Source organism: Colius striatus, chromosome 10, assembly GCF_028858725.1.
Source record: "Colius striatus isolate bColStr4 chromosome 10, bColStr4.1.hap1, whole genome shotgun sequence".
NCBI lineage: Eukaryota > Metazoa > Chordata > Aves > Coliiformes > Coliidae > Colius > Colius striatus.
In genome coordinates, this window is record NC_084768.1 from 11,701,168 (window position 1) to 11,719,728 (window position 18,561).

At 43.9% G+C, this 18,561-nt stretch overlaps 1 protein-coding gene across 1 annotated transcript in view; it reads left to right on the forward strand.

The window, feature by feature from the left end:
- Positions 1–2,060: 2,060 nt before the first annotated feature.
- NR5A2 (nuclear receptor subfamily 5 group A member 2) overlaps positions 2,061–18,561 on the forward strand; it is a 76,371-nt gene continuing 59,870 nt past the window's right edge. The window contains exons 1-4 of the mRNA XM_062003624.1: positions 2,061–2,491; positions 4,781–4,899; positions 6,189–6,330; positions 9,051–9,697. Coding sequence (XP_061859608.1) covers positions 2,410–2,491; positions 4,781–4,899; positions 6,189–6,330; positions 9,051–9,697 — 990 coding nt within the window. The 5' untranslated portion in view covers positions 2,061–2,409. The remainder of the gene's footprint in view (positions 2,492–4,780; positions 4,900–6,188; positions 6,331–9,050; positions 9,698–18,561) is intronic.

Below are 18,561 nucleotides of genomic sequence, written 5' to 3' on the forward strand. Positions count from 1 at the left end.
GCGAGCCGCCCCTGGGGTCCTCTGGCCACCCGTCGGGGCAGCAGCGGGCTGCCGCGGCCCCGCTGCAGGCTTGCAAGGCCGGAGGGCTGCGGTTCCGCCGAGCCGCAGAGACCCCCGGCCCGCAGCCTCGACTGCTCGCGGCGGGCGCCCGGGGAGCGGAGCAGAGCCTCCGCCGCTGAGCTGCGGCCGCCACCGGTGCTGAGCCGGCCGGACTCAGCGCAGGGTGATGCTACACGGCGACGCCTACGAGAAAGGTTGTTTGTAATTAACGGATCGGGGAACAACTTGCATGGGTCGAGAAGGGGTCTCAGAGAAATGAAAGACCTTCCCTCGGGGTGGTGTTCAGCCACCCCTCTTTAGCCATCTTAGCTGCTCTCGCAGCTTGCCGCATTGCTGTGCTAAAACTTAGTCTCAGGAGGACTGCTAAACCGTGAATTATAACTTGAGAAACAATGCGTTGATTTAGATCAAGAATTCGCCTCCTCGCCCTCCCGCCCGAAGGCAAAAAGTGAGGATGGAAGGAGCACAGGAGGTTCGAGTCTCTCCTCGTATTGGGTCCACCCTCCCCTCCACCCTCCCTCAGCCTGCACTGAGAATATTTTTTGCCCCAGTGGTGCTAGTGTTGGGTAGGCTCGGGATCTGCGCTGAATTTAGCAAAGGTCTCTTCTTCCAGTTACGGGATGAGAAAAGTTTAAACTGGCCAGAAAAGAGCACAGTTGAGTCCTCTCTCTGCACGTGGAGGGCTTGTCCCACCGCTGGTTACCTTGCCTCCATCGCAAGCATTTAATAAGTTACAAGGGTCAGTTTTCCTGCCCGATGGGAAATGCTACACCCTGCGCTCAAGATAGTTCCGCGCCTCACTTTCAATCGGAAGCAATTTTCACCTCCAAATATTTTCAGCTCTTAATATACACAACGGAGATTAAAGTGTCAGAGGAGTAAGGGCTACCGAGCGCTCGGGAAGGGGGCTCCCATGCTTTCAAAAGTGCGAACATGATTCATTCCGCACCTCCGCGTCCGCGGAGCCCCCCGGACGCTCCCGGCGTGGGAGGGGCCGGGAAAGGCAGCGGCGGTGGGCAGACCACCGGCCCAGCCTGGCTCGTCGTGCGGCTCGGCATCCCGCAGCCCCCGGCCATCCCGGCTCTCTCCAGTGGATAGTCGCTTGCCAGAAACGAGTTCTTTGGCACAACTTGTAAACGAGTGACGTTTGCCTCACCGTGAGCCAGGGAAGGGAGGTTCTTGCTCAAATGATGTCTCTGCCAGGGCATTGGCTTTTGTGCAAACCATGCCACTGGCAGCGACAAACTTCGTTTAGGGGAGGTAGACCCAAAAAGCCAGGATAGGTACAGAGGGATCCAGCGCGGCTCTCGCTCACTTTTCTCGGGATCAGATCTTCAAGTCTACGCGGCGGCAACGCGGCCGCAAGCTCAGGGTTCTCCGAGGCGCGAAGGGGTCCTGCTGCCAACCCCGCCTGCCTGGAGGGGAGGCGAGGGCCAGGGGTCCTGCAGCCGCAGGTGGCCAGGTGGAAGGATTGCTCCGTCGGCCCCTAAGAAGCTGGAGCGAGACTGCTCGCCGGCAAGGAAGCGCGCCGCGGGAGGGAGGGCGGCCGCAACCCGGGTCGGCGGGGCCAGTGGCCCGTTGGGCTCCGCTGGGGCAGAGAAGGGATGGCTGCAGCCCAGGCCCCCATCCTGCAGACTAGTTTACTGGGCAGGGGCGAGCGCGCTGGGCAAGTGTGTGTGCTCCTGTGTGTGTTGTATGTGCGCAAGGAGTGTTGCTCATCCTTATTGGCTGCAAAGGCGGTGTCGGAGCCCCCCTCCGCCGGAGCCCCCCGCGCCCTGCAGCCCCCGGGCTCCGGGAGCGCCTCCCCGCGGACCCGGGGCTAGAGGTCCCGACTCCGCACCTCCGTAGTTGTGGCGGGGGAAAGAGGGGGAGGAGGAGGAGGAGGAGGGAGAAAAGGAGGAAAGGAGGGGGGGGACGGGGGTGGGAACCCTGTCCAGCAGCACCAGCGGCGGCAGAGTGCTCCCGTGCACTGTGCCGCTCCGCATGGATCGGGACGCCGGGCTGCCGCAGCGCTAAGCCCCGGGCGGAGCTGCTGCGGGCTCCCGGGGTTCCTTTTTCCTCCCCGGCACCCTCCGGTTTTCCTCCTCCTCCTCTCCGCCCCTGCCGCCAGCAGCCCGACTACCGCTCCGCGGCTTCCCCAGTCGCGGGCACCCGGCGGCCGGGGCCGCTCGGTGCTCTCGCTGCAGCAGGGCAAGGGCTGGCGTGGAGTAGAGGGAGGGAAGAGGAGGAGGAGGAAGAGGCAGTGGCTGCCAAGCGCCCCTTCCTCCAGTTAAATCTGTGCTGCCGTGTCCAGGTGCTGGTGCCGCGGACGGACACGGAGCCCCTAGCCCGGCCCGCAGCCGCCTTGTCATGCTGCCCAAAGTGGAGACAGAGGCCCTGGGACTCGCCCGTTCGAATGGGGAACAGGGGCAGATGCCGGAAAACATGCAAGGTAAGGGAAGGCGGGGAAGGCACGGCGCTCTCCCTCCACGCTCGGTCGGGCTTCCCTCGGCAAACCGCCCCTTCGTCCTGCCAAAAAGTTTACCGCTGCTGCCTGCGAGTTCCCCCGCCGCCACCCGGCTCCGCGCCCAGCCCAACCCTCGCCTTCGCGGCCCAACTTCCAGCACCGGGGACCGGGGTACCAGCGCCGAAGCGACGGCAAGGCCCCGGGCAGGAGGTGCTACCGCGGCCGAGGAACCGTCCCCGGGATGCGTCTGCAGTGGTCCCGCTGCAGATCGGGGGTGGGTCAGTCTCGTCCCCAGTCCGCGCAAAACTGACTTCGAAGTTTATAGCAGGGGGAGGTACGTGGGTAAGACCTGCTGAGCACCCCGTATGCCACACACCGTCTTGAAACGGAGTTCCGAGGGCTCCGCAGGCACAGCGCAGGTGGCAGCGGCGGCGGTGTGAAACTTGGCAACAGAGAGTCCGACGCCGCGGCGGTTTTTTGCCCTGCGACGTACTCGGGACGGCAGCGGGATGCTCAAGCTGTGATGGCACTGGAAATGCCTCTGTGAGGCGGGACGGAGCTGTTCCCGGTGTTCTGCTCCGGACTGGTGCGCTACGCGGTGGGGTCGGCTCCCGGGCTCGGAGCCGGCAGGCCGGTGGGCAGCACTGCCCGCCCCGCCCTGCGCGCCGCGCCCGGGGCAGAAACTCCTGTCCCGGCCGCTCTTTCGAAACTACACTCGCTTCTCTCGGGAGCCTGCTGGGAAGAAGAAGCGGCGTGGGCTGGGGACCTCGGAGGTGCTGGGGGTGGCCCGCCTGCCCCTTTAGTCGCCCGCGGGGAAGGCTCCGTGCCGGGACACGGCGCTCGGAAAAACCCTGCTTTTCCCACTTGTTTTTTCCTGCGAGGAGGGGGGAACTTCGTCCCAGCGCCGGGCCCCGAAGCGGTGACCGCGAGAGCAGAGGGGAGGGTCGGGCCCTCCTCCTCCTCCGCCTGCGGCCGCCCCGTGTCCAGCGCATGCTGCTGGCAAGCGGTGATTCCCGGCCGTGCCTAAGACCGTTTTCACGGCTGTGTGTTGGCTAGTTCATGCTCCCAGCGCTCCCTGGCAACTGCCCCGGAGGCCGGGCCGCAGACCTCTTGCCCCGAGGGGAGCTCAGCTCCCGCGCCCACGCGGTCCGGAGGCTTCGAGTGGACTCTGACAGCTCCGGCGCCTCCGACCTGTGGCAGCCGCGAGGTTACCGGCGAAGAGGCGACACCCTAAGCGGTGCCGCCGCGATGCCCGACGCCTCTCGCCTTGCTCAGGAGCCCTCCGCTGTCGTTGTGCTTGCCGAGCACATCGGAGGTTTAGCGGCAGGGAAGGGGAAGGAAACCGGCCCCGGACTGAGCACAGGGGCTTCTTTTGGGGAATAACCAGAGCAGTTGACTGGGCTCTTTGTGGGGGGAACCCGGCTCGAGTGACCACGCTCTGTGCCTTCATTCAACTTGGTTTACCCCACCCCATCTCCTCCTGACTGCCGGCTCCTCCCTGCCTTTTTCCCCGAGCGGCGGAAACTTCAGGCAGCCCCGGCAATGCATGTTTCCCGCCAGCCCCCGATACTGGGAAGTGCTGGCTGGCAGGCCCGGACCGCATCCCCTGCGGACGGCGGTCCCAGCCCCTTGTCCCTCGCCTGCGGGGAGCCGCGCCAGCGGAGTCTCAAAGCGTCTTACCCGTCAGCGCGGGACTGCTGCAGAGAGGCGCAGGGGCTCCTGCTACAGTGCCCACCCCATGGCCTGGGAGCGAGATGGGGGTTGAGGGTCGCGGAGGACGTTGGTTTCAACTGGTTTTACAAGTAACTGGCATTTAACGTCGCGCAAACCTTGTAGGTCTGTAAGACACAAGTTTAGTCTACGTAAATATTTGCACACTGATGTTGAAAGAAAAGTTTAAAGGAAACGATTTGAATTACTCTAAATACACGAGTGACACCTAGTCTATTCGTTTGGCTGTTTTAAAACTTGCCCCCGATCATTTTGGGATTTAAGTGAATTCATATTAGTTTATGATTCCATAAAATAAGGATTAGGTTAAGGGCACTCTGAAAATAGAGATACTTAGAAGATAAAACCCAAGAGCTGTTCCACTTGCAACCTCTCATCAACACCAAATCTGTGTGATAGTTAGCATGTCTCAATGCCAGCTGTGCTTTTAAAAGTAACTTTTTTTCCCCCTCCTAATTTGCAGTGGTATGTGTGCTCTCTCTAGATGAGAACAGTTGCAGAAAATTCGAGTTACTAATGTACTGCTATTTCTCCTTTCCCCAGTGTCTCAGTTTAAAATGGTGAATTACTCTTATGATGAAGACCTTGAGGAACTGTGTCCAGTCTGTGGAGATAAAGTGTCTGGGTACCATTATGGACTTCTCACTTGTGAAAGCTGCAAGGTTCTGTACTAATTACTTAATTATAAACACAAGTACTGCAAAAAAAAAGTTTTAAATATAAGCAGGAAAAAAAGATAGTTAAAGGAAACAGATATGTTCATAATTTGACTTATTTCTGATATGGTTCTTGTTACATTCATATAAAAAAATTAACCACCAAGAGGATTTAGAAGTCTCCTGGAGAGATCTCATCTGCACAAATGGAAACAACTCAGATTATTTTCCATTGTAGTTTTATTGTTGTTTTTAAGTATTTTGCTACTGTAAAGTGATGTAGTTCTACAAAAACTTTCATCTTAGCTGTCCTAAATATTGACTGTAGTTGATTTATATACATTCACAGTATTTGTGTTCCTGGAGGGTGAAGTAGGAAAAGTCTCCTCAATACAGATCAGCTTTGCAAAATCTAATGCAGCTTTAAGGGATTTTTTTAATTCAATGGTATTAAAATGAAAATTTCTGTGACTACAATGACCGTGCATTTTTTGTTACACAAACTGTATCTGTCAAAGCTCTCTTGACACACAAAGTCAAGTAACTAATTAGATTTGGTTTAGATTATTCACTCACTTGGAGAATAAAATATTTTTAAATGCAATTTAGCATATTGGAAGATAAATGCATCTGCACGGCTCTATTGTACTGCAGGGTTTAAACACTTCAGAATTTATGACATGTCAAATTTGTCATGTAACATTTTTTTTCAAGTTCTTTCCGGTTATTTAAGTAATGCATTGTAAAGAAAACTCCTTTGCCAGAACTATGCAATTTAAAATATTTACTTGTGTGGGAAAAATTAACTTAGCACATTATATTTGCATTAAAAAATAATCAATGCAAAATGAACAACAAGCACTTCTGCCTCTAGCATGCACCTCTGGGACGTGCAGTAGCCAGAGGTACTCTGTATTTCTGTTATCTTTGCAACAGGGTCCTTACTTAGTTCGTGTAAAACTATATTTAAAGGAAGACTTTTAATAATTTTGCAATGATTAATAAATACCAAAGGAACTGGTCAGCCTCGCTATTTCTGCTGCCACTGTTGGGGGCACAGGAGACTCCAGCCAGTCTGACCAAGCCTTGACATAAGCCTATAAAACATAGCACTAACACAGCAAAACCTCCTCAGGAGTCTCCCGGGTACATCTCACTGTAGTTTAAAATAAACTAGGTATCTTTGTAAGTGCTTGAGTGGTGTCTGAAAATTGTGTTACAATCATTTCCTTGAAATAAAATGCTGAAACACGCTACTTAAGCATAACAGGCTAACTTTTGCGTGTCTCATACAGGGATTCTTTAAGCGAACAGTCCAGAATAACAAAAGGTACACATGTATAGAAAATCAGAATTGCCAGATTGACAAAACACAGAGAAAACGATGCCCTTACTGTCGATTTCAGAAATGTCTAAGTGTTGGAATGAAACTGGAAGGTAAGAGCTATAGTCTTGCTGATACTGTCATGTATGCTATAGATTTCTTTTGAAAATGACAGGGTTAAATGTTATTACATGCTATTTATTAAAAAATGCTACATATGTATCATGATTTTGAAACTACATTAAAAGCTGTTTGTGTGCTCAATTAAATGGTTGATTTATAAAAATATCTAATATAGTAAATCACTAACAACTAGTCAAAAACATCCCTTTTTCCATAGGTGTATATAATTCGATATTTTAGTCTTTTAGAGTTTGTGAGTAAATGTATCTAGATAGAATAGTTTGCAGGTTTTAAAAAATAATTTAGATTTAACATAAAATATAGATGAAGTGTCCAGATTAGAAAGTGGTCATTGCTACAATAAATGATCTGATTTTATTTCTATTTTATCTAGGGTTGGGGGTTTAGATATATATTTTTGTGACAGAAACAGAACACAGAGAAAGATAAAATAAGGATTTTTCCTCACACCAACTTGCCCTTGGGATTAAGGAACCAAATAATCTCTGAAGTTGTGTCCTATATTTTTGTGATGCCACACCTGAGACACTATTACAAATGAAAGAGAATAAGGCATTTTGAAGTACACACTTTGACTTCATTTCACTTTCTCATGTACAGAGAACAATGAAAAATGTACAATACCCTTTGAGATAACCAAATGCAAAACTATCATCAACTTGAATTTGAGAATCATACACACTTCACTCTAACTTTGATATAGGAAACATTAAAATTCAGATTTCACAGCAGATGACATGTCTGCTTGAGCAAGGACAACCTCTTAAGTTCTGTATTTTTACAATTGTACCGAAACGACATTCACCTTAGATGCTTAACCAGGAAAAATCAAGCCAAGGAGGGAAACCGTGAACCACTAAGGGAACCGTAAAGGTTAAGACCCCATCACCTGAGTTGGGCAAAAGCAAGCTGTTGATATAACCAAGATAAATAGAAAACTTAGCCTCTTGCAGTTCAATGGATTCAACACTATTCTGTTTGCCCACATAACAGAGCTATCACTGACACACTGCACTGAACATCCTGAACTACTGGATGTTCTTCCAAATTCAGATAGTGCAATAACAAGACATTTGGAATCCTTTTCTCGTTGTGGACATTAAGAATAAGGATAAAATACATTTACGTACTCCCATTTTTTACTCCTCTCAACTGCTGACAATACAGGACCAAAGTTTGTCCTCTGTGATTATATGTAGTTCACCTTAACTTCTATAGGAGTTACACAAAAGCATTTGCTAATCTAATTTATTTGTCTTGTGGTTTTTAATTGTAAAATAACTTTAAATTTGTATACATAATATCCTTCTAGGTACTTATATTTACCAGTACAGTGATTTTGTTATTGTAATTTCCTGCCTTTTCCTCAAAATGAACATAAACCAGCAATATTACCAGCAGCCTTTTTACTACAAATTTAAGCAAAGCACCTGTAGTTTTAAAGATACTCTAGAAAAGATACTTTAGGTTCCTTATCCACGTGTCTGTACAACTTCTTTTTCTTTTTCTTTGTTTAGAAAATTGGAAGAGCACATGCTTCAATATTTATAAATACTGGTGACATTTATATGTGTATTTCCCTGATAGCAATATACATATAGCCTTAAAGTCTAGTTCAGAAATTACCATGGACCAAAAAAACAAAATCATTAACCGTTAAAGTCCATATGATAATGTACTGTATTATGCGTATCTAGCATTCATAATAAATTTTTAATGTTCTACTAATCCTTAAGATAAAAAGCTCAAGAACTTAACCTCCAGCAATCTCAGCAGTCTCAACATGTCACCAGGCTGTCAAAGGTTCCTCTTTCAATCTAATTGCCGCTGGGCAAGGTGGGCTTGGTGAGAGCTCCTCGCTAGTCCATTACATATAGACTGTGGTGACAGACACTGCTGTGACAGAGACCACCAGTATGACTCCCAAGGCAGCTGTTGAGGTGGATTTGTTTTAATTATTTCTAATTCCAGAGATACTAAAAGCTAGAACAGTGTCAATAGTTTCTGTTTCACTTCCACCTTCTGTGTGGAAGCCAGTAAGCTGACAGCCTTCTCTCTGCACATTCCAACTGCAGCTAAACATTTCTGTAGTATGTTCAGCTAACTAGAAATCCTCTTAAAGTTTTACACCAACCTGAACAGAATCGTCAGAAGGAAACATTTCCTTTTCACCAAGAAAAACATATTCCCCTTTGTGACTACTGAACATGTCGCAATTTAGGTTTCAGATGTTTTGCTGCGGTAGGATGCAGTAATGGAATGATTAAAATGAGACAGTGTGGTCCACTGGATGCGTCTCAGACAAATTCTGGACATCAGCCTTTGTTTCTTAATGACACAGTGGCTTGACATAAAACTAAATATACATTGAGATCCCCACATGATCCCATAGCAGGTGTGAAATTCCTGTAGCCAACCATTGTGTTTGTCCCTGTGTCCTAATCAATGTAAAGAGGAGTCCCTCTATGTTAATAATATATGCACATGATATTTAATTTGTCAGGAAAAAAAAGTATCATTTGCTAAGTCAAAATACATCTTTAGATTTAGGAATAAAAGTGCTACTTTGAATTTAAAAAAAAAAAAAGCAGTTCCATTTTTCCTTTTCTGAACCATCCTACCATGTGTTTCATTAAAGAATGTTGAACTCAAGTTTTAATTATGATTTCCTTCCTCCTTTCCCTGCCAGCTGTGCGAGCCGACCGAATGCGTGGCGGTCGAAACAAGTTTGGACCAATGTACAAGAGAGACAGGGCATTGAAGCAGCAGAAAAAAGCTCTTATCCGAGCTAATGGACTTAAACTGGAAGCCATGACTCAGGTGATCCAAGCGATGCCAACTGACCTGACAATATCCTCTGCAATCCAGAACATCCACTCTGCCTCCAAAGGCCTACCTCTGAACCATACTGCCTTGCCTCCTACAGACTATGACAGAAGTCCCTTTGTAACCTCTCCAATTAGTATGACGATGCCGCCCCACGGCAGTTTGCAAGGTTACCAAACCTATGGCCATTTTCCAAGCCGTGCTATCAAGTCCGAGTACCCTGACCCTTACACCAGTTCGCCAGAGTCAATAATGGGCTACTCATACATGGATAGTTATCAAACAAGCTCACCAGCAAGTATTCCACACCTGATATTGGAACTCTTGAAATGTGAGCCAGATGAGCCACAAGTCCAAGCTAAGATCATGGCATATCTGCAGCAAGAGCAAGCCAACAGAAGCAAACACGAGAAGCTCAACACATTTGGGCTTATGTGTAAAATGGCTGACCAAACCCTCTTCTCCATTGTTGAGTGGGCTAGGAGTAGCATCTTTTTTAGAGAACTTAAGGTAGGTAACAATCTTACATTACATTGTCATTCAATCAAGAAAAAAAAAAAAAAGTGATTTGTCACAATGTTGTACTTCAAGCAAGAAAGTATGGTTTATTTGGGGTTTTTTATCCCCCATGCATATAATTCTTAATTTATTTGGCTTGAAGTAGGCAGACTATTATGAGGAGAAACTTGTCTTCCACCTGAGCCTGTAATTAGCTGTAGCAAAGAGATTCAAGTTTCAGTTCAGCTCTTCTTTGCTTTTCTATTTATCACAAATGTTATTAACCTTCATAGGACCTCGTATCAATTTTATTTCTTCCCTGTCAGTATTACTCACTGTCCAGCTGCATTCAGAGTTGTAAGCACACCTGTAAAACCATCCTACATTCATGTGTATAATTATTTTATTACCCCATTTAACGTATGGGGAAATGCACTTCTGTCTGTCTCAGTATACTTATATAAGTCCATATTTGGAATATTCATTTTCTCACTGGAATATTATTTTGTGCATTCTGATGTGTGTAGTTAACCATGAAGGCTGAATCCTAAGCAGGGTACACACAGAACAGAAAGCAAGGAAGAGGAAGATACCTTAAGTACTCCTTTTAATTCTCATCATCACTGATACATGGGGGATTCCTTTAACCTAGGCTGGCTACAGTGACCTTTAGGCTCATAATTTAGTTGGAGCACCCAATAAATCCTCCTCCACAGCTTCCTGGCAACCAGAGAGTCCCCCATTTGCCTTTCTCAGACTTTTTGTTAAGACATTTTGTGATCTGTTGTGGTCAGGTCTGAAAATAAGCCAGAACTTTGGGATCAGACAATAGAGAAAAATTACAGTTTTGAACTACTCTCAATACAGAAAATACCTCTGGAATGACTAAAGGATCTGTCTCAAAAACCCCCTAAAGATGATGAAATGAAATCACATTTGAATTTCCTTATTATATTGCTAGTTACCAAATCCCTTCCTACTACACAGAGATGTTTTTGCTGCAGCTATTTGGTGGTGAAAGTTGTAAAGTTTCGTGACCACCCATGATTTCTTGCTGACTACTCTCAAGCTAAGGGAAAATAGTGCAATATCCAAATAGAACCATTATTTTCAAAGTTCACTGGGAATGGAGTCTACATGAACCAAGAGCACAGAAGGGAAATCCCAGTAAAAAGCCGCAGTCAGGACTTGTCACAACAGTATTTGTCATAACCATAATGATGTGGCGGTAAGAAATAAAGCCTGATTACAAGAAAAACAAGCTGTATATGTTGCCAATACAATGTCAGCTTCTCTCATTTTTCATAAGAATGGTTACAGAAACCATTAAAAACTTAGTCTATGTAAAGAGAAAGAAGGGAGGAAGTTTACTCAGAAAGGAAAAAGAAAATGGGGTAAGAGAATGTCACACCTCTGTTATTTAAGCTGTTCACCATTTTATAGTAACCCATAAGAATGTCATCCATTTAAAATAACTTAAAAATTAAAATTGCAAACAAGTCTAAATGTCTAAATATTAGGGAACAGATCTTTCTATCCATATACTGAGGATTACTTCAGCCTGGAGTAACCATGTCAAAAAAATTACTGAGACTTGATCTAGATCCTCTTCAGTGTACGAATTTTTAAGTTATGATCTGCCTTAAAATTCCAGTTATGATTACAGTGAGAATATGAAGAGATATTCAATCAACAGTTACTTTTTATGGTTTCTTGGCTTAATCAATAGGCAGATTTTATAAGTATTCAATATGCTATACTGGGAATAGCTTCAAATGTGGATTTCACCTCCAATCTCAGCCTGGATGACATTCTTCAACCAGTATATATTTACTAGTATAGTGACAAAAGGTGAAGAGATTTGTTTTGCGAATGTGCTGACCAACTTCTGGCTTTGGACATATAGATATATATATATATACACACACACACACACAATCATGTACATCCAGACTTCTGGAAATCTATATTCTATATGTAATCTTTGGCTAGTGAACTAACTTTCATACATTTCTAGAAAGCCTTGGTTTGCTATTTGTATTTGCACCCTTTACATCTCAGAAACCTACAGTCCAGACAGTTGCATACCTTCTGGGATATCCAGATGGTTTTTTTGTTTTCACAGAATCACAGAATCTTAAGGGGTTTTGGTTGGGTTTTTTTTTTCCAACTGGACAAGATTGACTAAACTGCACAGCATTCCAGAACAATAGCAGCACACTTGGAAATCCATCCAAATCCAGTATTTAGGGGCCAGATTACACACAATGCTAAGAACTTTAAGCTTCTCAACTTCAAAAAAGAGATGTGCTCAAAATGTGCTTAGATAGACTCTACACTGCTAGTAGGTAACAGCATAATGCTTTGCTGAGGAGAATGAAACAAAGGTTTTCCAAACCTTTCCTGCAGACAGCTGTCTTCTGTCATCCATGGATTCAGCTCCTTCTGATCAAGATAGCAAAACCAGCTATTTCCGATCACTTCACAGAACGTGAATATCTGTGTGGGAGGGGAAAAAAAATCATCTCTCTGCCATATCCTTAGGTGTCGTGGGTTTAAATGCAGAAGGAAGGGAAGAGGCAGTTGTGATAAAGATGCAACTAGATTGTCAGAACGGCTAGCACATTCCCTACCTATACACAGCTGAGAAGTATTTATATGCTCAAGAAGATATTTTCACATTATTCTTACTTGTCTGAACTTAACTATTAAATCCTAAGATGTCTTCAGATAAGACAGGTGCATTAGCAGATATCTGGGAATAGAATTTAAAATTACTCAAGTAATTAAACAGTAAAAAAGTATAAATATGGTTTGTATTACATTCGTAACAATTTTGTCAAAGATGATGCCTTGCACAACTGGCACGTTTGCAGTTGTTTTTTGTATCCCTTCATTCTAAATTTAGTGTCTTCATACATTTGTATCTTATATTCACATAACGGGGCAAACATCTTCCTTTCTGCTACACCTAGAGATTTGTAGCTGGGAGACTTCAGGAGGGACTGGAAAAGGAGAAGGATATAAAAAAACTACAAAAAGCTGTCACAGCCCATCAGTAGTTTAGGCCACATTTACCCTAGAGATAATAACAAAAACCCTCCAGTGTACTACAGGTTTTTGTTTTGCTCCTTTTCTTTCTGTTATGCTGAAAATTGGATTTTTTTTTAAAGAAATCTCAAGTTATAGGAAACATGTTTTAAAACTTTATTTCATGGAGTTTATTTCATTTTATTTCAGCTCATGCTTATCACAGTCATCTCACTTGTTGCTTTACAAATAGTCTACACCTCTTTTGGAATGCATTATACATATAAGCATTTAACAGGTACAAATATTATCTTGGCAGAACTACCTAAAGCATGCACTACATTTTACTCAGTTTCACCTGTATATGAATTTATGTAATTTAAGGTTAATGCTCATATTTTCTAAGGAGCAGATCCTCCCATCTTCAGGATGAATATCAGAAATAAACACAAATATTAATGGGGCAAACTAGTCAGGATTAGTAATGATGTCAGAGAAAGATCCAAAGCAGCCAGTTGCAATCCAGTAACACCTGCTAAAGTCTCAAACATATCTTTCTGCCCTGTGAAGTCAGAATTCCTAGTATTTTACTAGTTACATCATAAATTCAGGGAACTAACATGACACATTGCTTGCTTATTCAAAATGAGAAACGTTTCTGCATAACTTTTCATACACCGATGAAATAAGATTACAGAGCTAACCTCCCAGTAGACTCACGATACTAACAGTAATAGTAAAGAAGGCCTTTGTTTGCAATCCTGGAGTTGTTGAAAGCTCAGTAAATATCAAAGTAAGATGTATCCATCTTAACCTCAGCTAAGAAAACTCAAGAATGCCCTGGGGATGCTAGATTTGTAACCAGCTGTCTTAGTCAGGTGAAAGGTCTTTGTACAAAGCTAAAAAGAAAATATTGCAGGAGTTTCTAGAGTCCAAAGGTTACCTGGCCCCAAGAAAGGATACAGACATCTCCACTGCACTGGTGTTTCCTCATCAGCCTACATCAGAGAAAATTCAACAACTGCTTCCAAAGCCAAGTATTCCCAAACCCATAAAAGAAAGCAATCTCTTCTTGGGACAGGAAGAAAACAGGACCTGCACTCTAGAACCACCCTCAGGATACTTTCTGCTGGCTGAGGATCAGAAAATTAACTAAATGTTGGTAGTAACAAAAAAGACACTGAAGGGCTTGTGACTCACAAAAAAAATTACCTTGACTTATTTGGCTATTTTAGTGAGAATGTCATGGGTCAAAGTACTAAGTGAGCACAAATCCATTTAGTGAATGATTACAGGAAGAGACAGCGTGTTTCATGTTAAAGAAGCTCATCATAGAACTATTCACAGAGTTTGCAAATTTAGGCCATTCATTGATGTCAGACTGTATCAGTCCTGGGACAGATTTCTCCCTATAAGTATAAATTTGTCCATGCTCACACTGGCTGCAAATTTGGTCTTCAAAGAAATGGTTTAACAACATATCTCGAAAGGACTCTGTCTATAGAATTCTGCTGTGCATGGTAACACAGGTGTTTTGGCAGTAGTAAGCTAACAGAGGCCTTGTTTTGCATTACGTATTTCCCATAAGCATTACTACATAAGCAGAGTTTCAAATAATTTCTGAAAGCACTGCAAAATTAGCATGAATAGGATTAACAGAAGTCCTGCAGTCTCTTGATTTCTTTTCTGTGAAGTGCATTTAGAGAGATTTAGTAGTAAAATAGTACATCACCTTTAATTTCATATTTCCATCTCTATATCAAGAAATGTAAAAAAGAAGGAATTTCAGTACAATAATCCAATTATTAAACTATAGTAACACAGAATAGGAAAAAAATAGGGTGGAGTTTTGAGAAAAAAATAACATCAGTGGAATACCTTAAAGTTCTTATTTGGGATGGTGAAAGGTTGATACACTATTTAGGCTTAAGTAATCAAAGGCAATTGGATAACTTGCAGTGGTTTTGGACTTTGTATAATGCATTTATCAGGATAGGAAATGTAACTAACACAGCTGATGAAACAGAAGTTCTGCAGGGAAGAAAGAAGTTGATGTCCAGGATTTCCCTTAATATCAGTAATCTGATTATTAAGCTGCCATGTGCAGCTGTTGATTTTTAGTCTGTCTTAAGTGTGTCTGGATCTGAAAAAAAAATTCTCAAATGTTGTGAAAAGGAAAAAATATTTCTCTTGCACAAACGGATAGTTCTTAACTTTAAAATAATTTCATTTGACAGATAGTATAATCATTACTATAGAAAGAAGTCTCAGCAGAAAAACCATCTATCACTCAATATCACTCATCATGCTGAGACTAAGAACCATGCTCCATGTAGTAGTTTTTTTGAAACACTGCCACTTCAACACTTGAGTGGTTCTACAGTCACCAGTTCACTGTAACAAACTTCCCCAGGTTCCCATGGAGGGAATGATGCAATGAGAACATTGTCTTACTTATTAATAGAGAAAATTGGAGCAAGTAATATTTCTAAAAGCTGTCCAGCCCATCCTGATGCTAGTTACAAGCAGAGATATCATAGGCTGTAGTGTGGACACAGGGAAATCACACAGCTACAGCTGCTCCTGCCACCTGGCCTGAAGCAGACACTGCAGCCTTGATGGGAAGGAAGAGCCACACTTGCATGTTTATCTGCAAGTTGAAGGCATTTGTTACACAGAATTTTAAACATCACGGTTGTTTTTTTGGTTGTTTTTTTTTTCGTTCAAAGTGCAAGTTTCCAGTTTAGGTTTGACAATTGTCAGCAGTGACAGTAGAAAGATTGCTTGGGTGCCTTACCAAATAGTGTTCTTTAGGTCCTGCATGCTGTGGCTCATCCAAAGGTGTATTAAAGTGAATTCTAACAATGACTGTACTGGCTAAGGAACTGATCAGTGAATACTCAGCCTTGTTAACAATCTACTGCATTTCCAGACCACTATTTTTCACTGTTATTTTCAGCTGTGAGGATTTGCTCTTTTTGCCAAAAAATGGAGAGAGCTTTGCACATTAAAAATTAAACTATTCCAGTCTCTTTGAAAGTCATAGCTGTTTCTTGGTTTTGCTTAATAAAATTGTAGTTTTATTGGTAGAACGATCTTCACGTGTAAAGAACTCAATTTTTGGCATGTTTCTGCCACAGAAACTAGTCTTTTTTTTTTTTTCTCCTCCTGCAAATTATGACATTCTTAAAATCGGGCAGTAAATCCTACTACAGAAAGAGAACTTGCTTCATTCTGATCCAGAGTTTCTCTATGATACCTGTACCATTCAGGTCCAGCATTTGTGTATGATTCCTGTACGATATTTCTGTTGTATGGGAGAGTTCCTAGTTACAATAGAAGTTTGTTGCTAAATCTATCACAGCTGTTCAGATTTAAGTATGTTCTTCTGTTAGTGTGTAACCTTAAAGATCTTCTGCAGTAATGATGGAATTCTAGCCATTCTAAAGTCACTTAGAGACTTCCTATCAGCCCTGATGAAGCCCTATAATATAAGTGGATATTATTCTATACTTTCATCTGTAGAGGTAAGTGGCTCCAGATCAAGGGATCATCATCTTTGTATATACAGCACTGTGGAGTCAAGAGCTCACATAATTCATTCAGCTCTTGGGCTGAAAAATGATGACAAATGACAAGAAAAGCATAGGAAAGTGTTATTCATGAAAACGGATTAAGAGATCTGAATATTTATATCTGCAGCCATGTAGAAGCACAGGCTCTGAACATAACAAAGACCTTGGAAAGTGAGGAACTGTGTTCTACCTGTAGTAGCACCAATAAGATATTTTCTACAACATTCAGTTGTCAGAGTCATCATTAGAGAAAAGGACTAAAGCTGAGAGCTTTCCAGTTGTGCTGTGAATTATAAGATCACTCAGAACAGACTGGGTGCACTACACAGCTATATAGGCATAGGAACATACTAGAGGACTTAAGTCTTTTCCATTTCCAGTTTTAAAAGTATTATAAAATGGAGTTTCAAACAGAGGAATTAAAATCAAGAGGCAAGACTGCTCTTAAACATCTATCTGGTATGGCTCTATTTCCAAACTTTGTCTAGTATGCATTAGCAACTAGATGTTCAGACTTCTAAAACAGAACAACCCATCTATTGCCAAGGAAGCATGTCTTTTTATGCTAGAAAAAAACTTAGCCATAGATTTTTTTTTTCATTTGGTCATGCATCAAAGCTATCATGTTTGCTCTATTTCATAGCCTTACGTTACAACACTACTTCTAAAGGAAAGCAAAGAAAAACTTCATGCGCTGGAAATAAATTGCAGTTGCTTACTCCCCCCACAAGCCAATATGCAAAACCAGCAACCTTAAGGAAGGATGAGTTTTAGTACCAGAGGAAATGATACTAACAAAAATAAATAGTTTAAACCTGAGTGCAAGAAACATTCAAATGAATGATAAACATTTGGTTTGAACTCTTTTACAGCCAATGTGAAGACAAAGTGACATATAAAGTAGCTTTTTAATCCCTCCCATTTTTCCCACACCTGGTTGGACAAAGCAGTTAAAACCAAACTGAACTGTAACACCACTCCCTCCAGGAAAGCCTTTAAGTATTTTCAAATTCATATCATTGATTTATTTTGCTAATAAGAAACCTCTTCCTTATCAAGCTTCATTTGAACTCTGAATAAAAAGCACAATTTTATTCAGAGTTAATGTTGGCTGAATCACAACATACCGTGTTACAAAAGTCATCTGAAACATTTGCTCTCCACATGCCACAGGAACAGGCAGGAGCTGCAAGCCCTGCCACCTCAGCTGAGCTGAGAGACACTGGCCTGCCACTCCTGGGCCCAAACCAGGGGAAGGCCACCCCAACACCCTCACATGAGGCCTCATGAACACCCAGGACAGGATACTGTTTGAAGGGAAAAGGCAAGGCCATGACCAGGCAGAGAGTCTTACCTAGGAGGCAGCCCAGGCAGGGCTAAGGCCTGAGATAAAATGGTGCCATGGGTGGGGGCCAGGTGGGCTTGTTAGTGCCTGCAGGTGGCCTCAGGAAGAAGAGCTATGTCCTGCGTGAAACAGCAGCAAATAAGTCTGGCAGCAAGCCCTAAAAAAAAGGCTAACTCAAGGGCTGCTGCTCTGCCTCTTACATGTTCTGTCTCCCTACCTGAGACTGTGTGCTATGTAGGCAGCGTATGTGTGGGCAGCCTGAAGGTGCCACAGGACGCTGGACACTGTTTCCTAGGCAGACACCGTGCTACCATTGTTTCTGCACACATGCAGCACCAAGCAATGCTGTGGGGCAGGTTGAGGTGTGGAAGCAGGTTTGAGGGGCTCTAGCAGACTGCTCAGGAAGGGACCACCCCTTTCCTCATGTCACCATGAGGAAGGGGCTGTACACAGGCTGCTCTGCCCCTCCCAAGTCCCACTGGGCAACACTGCCTGGGTGTAGAACAGCGATACGTACACAGGCATTGGGCACCAGCACACTAAATGGGGCCATAGCTGCCTGGGTTTTTTCTCTGCAGAGGTGCAGTGCACTTCTGCTTGTGTGTGTCTGAGGGGGTGGCAGGAAGGAGAAAGGGTCTTCTGCTGAAGAGCAAGCCATCTGTTGTTCTCACACTTTACTGTAGTGTGTCTCCAGATCTGTCTGCTTTCAGCAGAGTTGAAAGATGTGCACCATTTTTTTCCCTAAAGTGTCGTTTATTTGCTGGCTTGAAACAGGGACTCAAAATTGTTACTGTTGGCATCACTACAGGCAGATTCGCAGAGCAACTACTGAAGAAATAAAAGGGCATATTTAAGAAAGAACTAAGGAAAACTTAGAGGTAAAAAACAGTGCTGTTGCGAAAGCGAAGCTATAATTTTAGGTAGAG